Raw genomic sequence first — 11,059 nt, 5'->3', positions numbered from 1 at the left:
CTCTCCTACTGCCTATAGGGCAAGTTAGATTTCTATACCTAACTGATTATGTTATTCCCTTCTTGAGCCAAATCTGATGAGAGTAAGGTTGAAACAATGTTCATCCCCCTCCCTTCTTTCCCTCTGCTGTAATAGGTTTTTGTGTCTTTTCATGTAATGCAATTTACCCTTGTCTGCCTCCTCCTTTCTTAGTACATTTTCTTAGATCAGACTAATCCACTTACTTGGATCCATTTAACCCGCTTGAATAGATTTTTTTTTGTTATCATTACATCAAAGTGAACTTATATCCAACCCCCTTTATGTAAATTCCTTTAACATGGTTCTCAAGAGTTGCAAGTATCATCTTCCCTTGTATGGATGTAAACAGTTTGCCCTTATGAACAACATATTGTACCTTTCTGTCCCATTTACCTTTTTATGTCTCTCTTGAATCTTATACTTGAAGATCAATTTTTTTGTTGAGCTCTGGTCTTTTCATCAGGAAGATTTGAAAGTCCCCTATTTCATTGAATGTCCATCTCCTCCCTTGAAAGATCATGCTCATTTTTGCTGGGTAGGTGATCCTTGGCTGCAATCAAAGCTCCTTTGCCTTAGGCAGTATCATGTTCCACGCCCTATGGTTATTTAATGTAGAAGTTGCAAAGTCCTGTGTAATCCTGACTGTGGTTCCATGATATTTAAATTGTTTCTTTCTGGCTGCTTGCAGTATTTTCTCTTTGATCTGGTAATTTTGGAATTTGGCTATTATATTCCTTGGCATTTGCAATTTGGGATCTCTTTCAGGTGGTGAGTGGTGGATTCTTTCTATGGTTATTTTACCTTCTGGTTCTAGGACTTCAGGGCAGTTTTCCTTTATGATTTCCTGAAAGATACTGTCTAGGCTCTTTTTTTCCATCATGATTTTCAGGTAGTGCAATGATTTTTAAATTGTCTGTCCTGGATCGATTTTACAGGTCAGTCATTTTACCCATGAGGTATTTTATGTTTCATCTATTTTTTCATTTTTTTATTTCTGTTTGACTGATTCTTGCTCTGTTATAGAGTCATTAGTTTCCATTTGTACAATCCTAATTTTTAACAAGTTGCTTTCTTCTGTTAGTTTTTGTACTTCCTTCTCCAATTGGTGAATTGTATTTTTAAGGGATTTGTTTTCTTCAGTGTACTTTTTTTTCCAGTTGGTCAATTGTATTTTTTAAGGACTTTTCTACCTCTCTCATTTGACTTTTAAAATCCTTCTTGAGTTCTTCTAAGAAGGCTTTTTTGGGCTTCAGACCAGTTCATATTTCCTGTTGCAGATGTGGATTTGTTGACAATGTTGTCCTCTGAAGAATTTCTTTCTTGATCTTCACTCTTCTCATAATATGAATCTATGGTATGTTCTTTTTATTCATGGTGTTTCTTTATTCCTGGCCTTTAAAGAGATTGAGCTCTCTTGCTAGGGAGCAGAGGGTACTGACCCAAGCTTCTTATGCTGGGAGCCTAGATCTTGGTCACTGGCTTTGTGTGCTGGGGCCTCTTATTTTGGCAATTGGAGGCTGTAGGGTTCTGGTAGCTTACCTGGTGTTGGGCTGGAATAAACAAGGCTGGAACTTTTGGGCAATTCTAGTTTGCCTGCTTTTTGCTTTCCTTTGGCTTTCTTCAGCTCCTTTTAGATGGGTGCTACAAGGTGTTTATCTGCCTGGGGCCCCTTGCAGTGCTACCTCCCTTAGTTCTGCTGAGGCACTGGGAGACCTGTTCGCTGTAGAATGCCAAGGCACCAGGATCTCCTCCTGGTGTGCTAAAGTGGGGTTTTCCCTAGCTGGCTGTGATGCCTTCCATTCAGTGCTGCTCCCCTTCCCTCAGGGTAAGTGGGGCCTTTCCCGTTAATCCCTCAAGCTACCTGGGCTACTGCACTGCTGCTCCCCATCTTTCTTCTGCTTCAGTTGTTCCTGGATTTTTTGGGGTGATATTTTCTGGGCTTTCAGAGGTTGATAGGGGAGGGTGAGAGTGCTTACCTTTTTACTCCAAAGTCCTGGCTTCCGGAAGTGAAAGTCTCCTTTACCATTTTTTCAAAACCAGGTCCTTCCTACTTTTGTTTATCAATTTAATGTGAGATTTTTTTTTATTTGATTGTTTTTAACTCTGTAAATTGCTTCTTTGATTATCAGAATTTGTATTTTGGTGTTTAGTTGAATTTTTTATTAGTTACTTTCTATTTTTTAGTTGTATACTCTAATTCATTGATCTGCTCTTCCTTCCTTCCTTCCTTCCTTCCTTCCTTCCTTCCTTCCTTCTTCCTTCCTTCCTTCCTTCCTTCCTTCCTTCCTTCCTTCCTTCCCCTGCATCTTTCTCTCTGTCTCCCTCTGCCTGCCTCTCTCTTTCCTTTCCTTTCTTTCTTTGTTTCTTTGTTTCTTTTCTTGTGTTTGTTCATGAAATTGTTTACAGGCATAACTTTCCCCTAAGGATGCTCTGGCTGCCTCCTCAAAGTCTTGGCATATTGTTTCATTTCTATAATTTTATTTGATGAAATTATCTATTACTTCTATGACTTATTCTTTGACTCAACAATTCTTTAGGATTAAATCACGTCTTTTAATTAAATCATAAATTTTAATCTTTTATTCAAATACCTCTAACAGATTATAATTTTTGATTGTGCTGAGATGCATGTTTGTGGGGTTTTATTTCACAGAACATGATAAATGTTTGTAATGGTGCCATGTACTAGTTTAAAATGTGTATATTAATTTCAATTTCCCTTAGGTATTTTCCAGAGATCTACCATGTCTATAAAGTTTTTATTCTAATCATTAGCTTCTTTCTTGTTTTTCTGTCTCTTAAAAATTATTTAGTATTTATTTTTTCCCCAGTTACATGTAAAAACAATTTTTAACAATAATTTTAAAAGCATTGAATTCCAAATTCTCACCCCCCCATTGAGAAGGCAAGCAATTAAATATAAGTTATAAATATGTGGTTATGCAAAACATTTCCACAATAGTCATGTTGTTAAAGAAAACAGACCTAACCCTCTCCCCCCAAACAAAAAACCCTCAAGAAAAATAATGAAAGTTAAAAAGTTTCAATCTGTATTCAGACACCTTCAATTCTTTCTCTGGGGATGGATAGTATTTTTGTCTTTAGTCCTTCAGAGCTGTCTTGAATCATTGTATTGCTGAGAATAGCTAAGTCATTCACACTGCTCATCTTAAAATACTGCTATTACTATGTACAAAGTATATTTCACTTTGCATCAGCTCATGTAAGTCTCTCTGGGTTTTTCTGAGAGCATTCTGCTCATCATTTCTTACAGTAGAATAATATTCCATCACAATCATATACCACAATTTGTTTAGCCTTTCCCCAATTGATGGGCATTCCCTCAATTTCCAATTTTTTTTGCCACTAGAAAAGAACTGCTATGAATATTTTTGTACATATAGGTCCTTTTCCTTCTTTTTTTTAATCTCTTTTTGGGATGCAGACATAGTATTGTAATGCTAGGTCAAAGGGTATGCATAGTTTTGTAGCCCTTTGGGCATAGTTCCAAATTGCTCTCCTGAATGGTTGGAGCAGTTCACAACTCCCCCAACAGTGAATTAATATCCCACTTTCCCTCTATCATCTCCAACATTTGTCATTTGCTTTTTTTGTTTTATTAGCCAATCTAATAGGCATGAGACAGCATCACAGAATTACTTTAATTTTCATTTCTCCAATCAATAGTGAGGGCATTTTTTCATATGGCTATAGATAGTTTTGATTACTTCATCTGAAAACTGTTCATATCTTTTGATCTTTTATCAATTGGGGAATATCTCTTATTTTTATAAATTTAACTCAGTTCTCTATATGTTTGAGAAATGAAGACTTATCAGAGAAATGTGCTTAAAATTTTTTTTCTCAGCTATTATTGCTAACTGTATTTCCCTCCATCTTATTTCACCCTCTGTTTATTTTATTCACTCTCTCATTTCACCCTGTCCCTCCTCAAAAGTGTTTTGCTTCTGACTACTCCTTCCCCCAATCTGCCCTCCCTACTATTACTGCTCCCCCTTATCTTATTCCCTTCCCCTCCTACTTTCTTGCAGGATAAGATAGATTTCTATACTCAATTGAGTGTTTATGTTATTCCCTCTTTGAGCCAATTCTTTTTTTTAAATTAATTTTTTTAAGGCAATTGGGGTTAAGTGACTTGCCCAGGGTCACACAGCTAGTGTCAAGTGGTTTGGTCTGAGGCTGGATTTGAACTCAGGTCCTTCTGACTTCAGGGCTGGTGGTCTATCCACTGTGCCACCTAGCTGCCCCTGAGCCAATTCTTAAGGTTCACTCATTCCCCCCTACCGCCCTCATTTTCCCCTCCAATGTAATAGCTTTTTCTTGCTTCTTTTATGTGAGATAATTTACCCCATCTTACTTCTCCCTCTCCCTTTCTTCCAGCACATTCTTCTTTTACCCCTTAATTTTTTTAGAGATATCATCCCTTCATATTCAACTCATACCTGCACCCTCTGTCTATATATATCCTTCTAACTGTCCTAATAATGAGAAGGTTCCTATGAGTTACAAGTATTATCTTCCCATGTAGGAATGCAAACAGCTTAATCTTATTAAGTCCCTTATGATTTCCTTTTCCTGTTTACCTTTTTATGCTTCTCATTAGTCTTATATTTGAGAGTCAAATTTTCTATTTAGCTCTAGTCTTTTCCTCAAGAATTCTTGAAACTCCTCTATTTCACTGAATATCCATTTTTCCCCCCTGAAGGATTATACTCATTTTTGCTTGGTTGTAATTCTAGCTCCTTTGCCCTTTGCAATATCATATTCCAAGCCCTCTGACTCTTTAATGTAGAAGCTGCTAAATCTTGTGTAATTGTGACTGTGGTTCTACCATATTTGAATTGTTTCTTTCTGGCTGCTTTCAATATTTTCTCTTTGACCTGGGAACTCTGGAATTTGGCTGCAACATTCCTAGGAATTTTCCTTTGGGAATCTCTTTCAGGAGGTTAGTGGATTCTTTCCATTTCTATTTTGCCCTCTGGTTCTAAGATATTAGGGCAGTTTTCCTTGATAATTTCTTGAAAGACGATGTCTAGGCTCTTTTTTTCAATCGTGGCTTTCAGATAGTCCTATAATTTTAAAATTATCTCTCCTGGATCTATTTCCCAGGTCAGCTGTTTTTCTGATGAGATATTTCACATTGTTTTCTATTTTTTCATTCCTTTGAATTTGTTTTACAATATCCTGATTTCTCATAAAGTCATTAGCTTCCATTTGTTCCATTCTAATTTTTAAGGAAGTATTTTCTCAGTGAGTTTTCGGACTTCCTTTTCCATTTGGCTGATTCTGCTTCTTAAGGTATTCATCTTCTCATTGGCTTTTTGGATCTTTTTTGCCATCTGGGTTAGTCTATTTTTTGAGGTGTTATTTTCTTTGATTTCAATGTCTCCTTTACCAAGCTGTTGACTCATTTTTCATGATTTTCTTGCATCCCTCTCATTTCTCTTCCCAATTTTTTCTTTACTTCTCTTACTTGTTTTTCAAAATCCTTTTTGAACTTTTTCATGGCCTGAGACCAATTCGTATTTTTCTTGGAGGCATCTTTGGATGTGGGAGCTTTGACTTCGTTATCTTCTGCTGAGTGCATGTTTTCATCTTCTTGTCACCAAAATAAGTTTCTAGTTTGAGTTTTTTTCATTGTTTGCTCATTTTCCAAGTCTCTTACTTGACTTATTAACTCTTTGTCAAGGCAGGGCTCTGCTTCCATTGTGGAGGGCAAACTGTTTCAAGATTCAGGGATTTTGTGAAGCTCTTTTCAGAGGCACTTCTAGAGACCTGTACATTTTCAGTTCTTCTAAGGTGGTATGATCTAAGGAGAGGTGTTTACTCCTCTCCTGGCCTGTGTTCTGGTCTGTGAGTGATCACAAACACTCTTTTTTGTCCCAGAACTGTGAGAAGGATTCCTCTTCCCCGCTGTCACAAGTTCTACTATGCTATTGGTCCTCCTTACCCCAGATTGCCCCCCCCCCCCAGGACTGTGGCCCAGATCCAGGTATGGGCAAAGCAACAGAACCCTGCCTCAGTCCCAGCAAAGAGACCCCTACAATCTCCTTCTGATCAATTGTTAGATCCCCTTACTGTCTGTGGCCTGAGAGCTCCAGAAGCAGCTACTACTGCTGCCACTGATGATTCAGTTATTCCTAAGGCCTTCTTCCAGTTGCTGAGCCCTTGTTTATGCTGGCATGGGCTGTGCTGGACTGTTCTCCTCTCTCAGTGGTGCAACAGATCTTTCCTGTTCACCTTCCTGATTGTCTTAGGCTGGAAATTTGTTTCACTTTATCTTTTTATGACTTCTGCTACTCTAGAAGTTGTTTAGAGTCATTATGTAAAGGTATTTGGAGGGGTTTGAGGGAAAGTTCAGGTGAGTACCTCCTTTTACTCCTCCATCTTGGCTCTACCTCTCTTTTATATATCTGTATCTGAAAAGGGAACATTGAGGTTTTTAATGATTCTACTTTTGCTGTCTGTTTTTTGTACAGTTTGATTAAATTTTCCTTTAAATACTTAATTGCTATAGCATTTTGTACATATATTAGTATTAACATTACTGTATTGTATATGGCACTTTTAACCTTAATTAAATTTCTCTACTTAACTCTTTTTCACATTTTTTTAAACATTTAACAATATTTTATTTTTTCCAATTACATGTAGAGATAGTTTTCAACATTCATTTTTTTAGAGATTTTGAGTTTCAAATGTTTCTCCCTTCCTCCCTTCCCTTCCCCCTACCCATGATAGCAAGCAATCTGATATGGCATTAGGTAGATACATAACTATGGGTGAATAGCATTTTCCATCATGAATCTTTGGGAATTGTTTTGGATCATTAAATTGCTGAGAAGAGCTAAATCTATCATAGTTGATCATCACACAGTGTCGCTGTTACTTTGTACAATTTTCTCCTAGTTTTGCTCACTTTGCTCACCTGCTTAATTCTTTTTTTTTTTTGGGTGAGGCAATTGAGGTTAAGTGACTTGCCCAGAGACACACAGCTAGTGAGTGTTATGTGTCTGAGGTCTGGTGCTCTATCCACTGTGCCATCTAGCTGCCCCTATACCTGTTTAATTCCTAATGAATTTATTTTTAATATTGTCTTGTCTGAGGTCATGATTATTAGCCCTACTTTTCTGAAATTGCTTAAGGCTTAATAATACTTAATTTGACTCTGGATGTATATTTAGTTTTCAAATGTGTCTCTTATCAATAATATTGTTGGAGTCTGCTTTGTAATCTATTTTGCTGATATTTGTTATTGATAAATTCATCTCATTTAGTTTTGATTGTTACTTATACATTTCTCTATGTGTCTCCATCCCCATCTTTCTCATTGAAAAGCAGAAGGAGGTAGAGAAAAAGACTTAAAGTGATTAACACTAGTAATCTATGGTTGAACTAATCTTTTCCTACTCCTCTTTCCTACCTCTCTTCACTAAGTCCATTTCTTGATCTCTGGTTCTTATATTTTCTTCCATTGTTTTAGTCAATTCTTTATGATTTACACTATGAAGTTTACATTTGTGTTGGTTTGATTATTTTTCCTCCTGACTATTCCCTCCCTCTTTAGTCCTTTTCTTTACTTTCCTTGCCCTTACATCCACTTTCCTGGTTATATTTAATGTATTTCTATGTTAAACTTTCTGTCTCTGTATCTGTCTCTTTGTCTTTTCCCTCAACCTTTCTTTAGTTCAGATAAGAGGGAGGATCTTGAAACATCTATTCCTCCCTTCTATTACTCCATTTTTATATACTTGTATTCTCACACACCCTAATTATTGCTAAATAGAAAATTCCTCCTCTTTCACTTCTTCGTTAGGGTTTTCCCTTTCTACACCCTTTTCTTCACTCTCTTACAACTAACCAGATCACATCCTTTGTGTAGACAATGTGGTTTCAAAGAAAAATTTGTTTCTTTCTCCTTTATGTGAGCAATTCAGCATCATTTAGCTATTTCTAACTGCTTAAATCTAATTACCTTTCTATATTTCTCTTGACTATTGTGTTTTTATTTCAAAGTTTTCTGTGGCTTTTTTTAAAATTAGGAATACATAAGTCTTTTATTCTACTAAAGGTCCATTTTCCCATGTAGGATGTTGTTAAGTTTTTCAAGGGAAGTTATTCTTAGTTGTAAGCCCTTGTTTTTTGCTTCTTGAAATACTGTTTTTTTTTTTAAAGTAAGATGTTTGTGGATCTATGTGCTTCTCTATGATGAAATTGTAAAATTGATTTTTTTAATGTGAGGTCTCTAATTCCCCTCCCCCTTTTTGTATACTAGACCAGTGACATTTTGTAAGGGAGAACCTCATAATCACTATCTAATACAAGAATTTCTGGTTGGTCTCGTCCACTTGGATACGTCTTCCCAACTTGAAATAATAATAATAATAATAATAGAAAGTATTTATAGAGTGTCTACTATGTACCAGGCATTGTGCTAAGCACTTTATAAATATTATCTTATTTGAGTCTCATAATAATGCTGGGAGGTAAGTGCTATTATAATTCCTATTTTACAGATGAAGAAACTGAGGCAAACAGAGATTAAGTAACTTTTTCAAGCTTGGTTAAGTATCTGAGGCTGGATCTGAACATAAGTCTTCCTGACTCCAGGCCTAGTGTTCTGTCTACTGAGCCACCTAGAGGTCTGAGACTAGTTGTATAGTTTTCTTCAGTGATCTACAGAAAGACATTGATAAATAGTCTTCACTCAGGTTCTTGGTCCTCCTGGGAAACGATGGGATAAGATTCACACTGTGGAGCCTGAACCTAAGTTGCTTAAGTGTTACAGGAGCTTCATATGTACAGAAAGGAGAACCAGTCTCTCAAAATTCTTTCTGAAAGAAAGATCTAAGTGGTTGTCATTTATTTATTTATTTTGCTTCTTCTTCTTCTTCTTTTTTTTTTAAATCAAGGAGACCATCACCTTTCTCTTTCGCTTAAACTGCAGGAGTAGATCAAAGCCCCAGTCAGATTACCAAAGATGAGCCTCAACCATGATAGCAATTTTATTGGCTGATGGTTCGGGTTGTGGCAGATGCTATTTTTAAGCTCTCAGTTAAGAAGGAGAATCTTGAGATGTGTGAAAAGAATATATCAATGTGGAGGAAGGGATGGGAGGAGTAGGTACCAAATAATCCTCATTCTGATGTGAATTAGATAAAGGATTTATCTGAAATGACTGGATGACTGTTGTTACTGCCCATCCCTTACAAGCTCACTTAAATATTTCCATTTTCTAACTCAGTATCTGTAATTCCTAATTGAGAGAGACTTTTGGACTGCTCATCATTATTTCACCTTATAGATGGAGGAGGGGAATCTTTCTCAGACAGCTGTAGTTCTGGATTTATTCTTCAAAGCAGCATAATATGGTGGAGAAAGCATTGGTCTTGGCATCAGGAGACCTGAATTCAATTCTCATTTCTTCTGTTTACTAAATGTGTGGCCTGGGGTGAATCACTTCAAATATATAAGATATTTTCTTATCTATAAAAGGCAAGTAAAATACTTATAGTACCTTATGATGGGTTATTTTGAGGAAAACATTTTGTCAATTTCAATGGAAAAGTGAAACATTATTAATCATATTATTATTAATCATAATCTAGTCACCTCCTACCTTTCTAGTTTTCTTACACTTTACACCCCACTCTCTACTACTCTTTGATCCAGTGACACTGGTTTCCTGGCTGTTCCATGAAACAAGACACTCCATCTCTTGGCCTCATGCATTCTCTCTGGCTGTCTCCCATACCTGGAATACTCTCCCTCCTCCACTCCAACTATTGATCTCCCTGGCTTCTTTTAAGTCCTAATTAAAATCCTGCCTTCTACAGAAAGCCTTCTCTCTCTCTCTCTCTCTCTCTCTCTCTCTCTCTCTCTCTCTCTCTCTCTCTCTCTCTCTCTATCTCTCTTTCTCTGTTTTTTTTGATAATTAATTTATTTTTAGTTTTCAACATTCATTTTCCTAAGATTTTGAGTTTTAAATTTTCTCCCCCTCCCACTTCTTCCCCCACCCCCACCAAGAAGGCATACAATCTGATATAGGCTTTACATATACATTCATGTTAAGCATGTTTTCCCATTCGTCATAATGTAAAGAACAATTAGAACTAATGGGAGGAACCACGAGAATGAAGCAATAAAACAAAACAACACAGGAAAAGGAAAGAAAATAGTATGCTCCCATCTGCATTCAGATTCCACATTTCTTTCTTGGGTGTGGACCCAACATCTCTTAATTACAGTGCCTTTCTCTTTTAATTATTTCCTATTTCTTGTGTATAGGTCTTACTTTGTGTATATTTGTTTATGTTTTATCTCCCTCATTAGATTGTAAGCTTTTTAAGGGGAAGGAATGTCTTTTGCCACTTTTTTGTAACTGTAGATCTGAACACAGCCCCTCCCAACCTTCTCCTCCACCCCAGTAAAGAAACACTAATTACCTGTTAGTTCCAATGAGTCATTATCAGCATTTTTCAAACTTAAGGTCTTAGTGGAAATTGTTCTATATCGATGTACATATATTATTTATGTATTATCTAGGAACTTCCCGTGCAGTGTTAGCCTGTTCTTCCTCTAGACAAGTGGAACATAGTGATCTAATCAAGCTGTATCTTTCCTCAGAAAACTTGGTAAGTTATATTCATAGCTTATATTAACTCTTCTCCATTGATTTTTGGATGTGTAGTGTTTTTTTTTATCAATAATGTGATGCCTTCTTATACAAATTAGCTTATTTTAAGCTTCAAGGTTAATATAATATCCACAAAGATCCATTTAGTTCCCTTGTTTTGGGCTGCAGGAAGTTTGTTTTAGATGAAAAGTTCTGAATTTATTTTACCACTCTGAGCATTCAGGCAAATTCCCGATACCTAGACAGAGGTTAGGATCTTTGCCTAATCTTACATTTAAATTAGTTTCCCAGTTAACTGCATTGTGGTTGAGGCAAAATTATAGTTTACTGGGAACAGGTGGGTAATGAAGCAACAGATTATTATATTACTGTCTTTGGACA

At 36.4% G+C, this 11,059-nt stretch overlaps 1 protein-coding gene across 1 annotated transcript in view; it reads left to right on the top strand.

Annotated features, from left to right (window-relative positions):
* The first annotated feature begins 6,179 nt into the window (after window positions 1-6,179).
* The window catches only part of CATSPERB (catsper channel auxiliary subunit beta), a 207,045-nt gene continuing 202,165 nt past the window's right edge, over window positions 6,180-11,059 (top strand). Inside the window, exons 1-2 of the mRNA XM_021004314.2 lie at window positions 6,180-6,403; window positions 10,588-10,676. Coding sequence (XP_020859973.2) covers window positions 6,217-6,403; window positions 10,588-10,676 — 276 coding nt within the window. The 5' untranslated portion in view covers window positions 6,180-6,216. The remainder of the gene's footprint in view (window positions 6,404-10,587; window positions 10,677-11,059) is intronic.

This window comes from Phascolarctos cinereus, unplaced genomic scaffold (assembly GCF_003287225.1).
Source record: "Phascolarctos cinereus isolate Bilbo 61053 unplaced genomic scaffold, phaCin_HiC Scaffold_3;HRSCAF=262, whole genome shotgun sequence".
Taxonomy (NCBI): Eukaryota; Metazoa; Chordata; class Mammalia; order Diprotodontia; family Phascolarctidae; genus Phascolarctos; species Phascolarctos cinereus.
The sequence above is the reverse complement of the archived record's forward strand: the minus strand, read 5'-3'. Positions and strand labels throughout refer to the sequence as shown.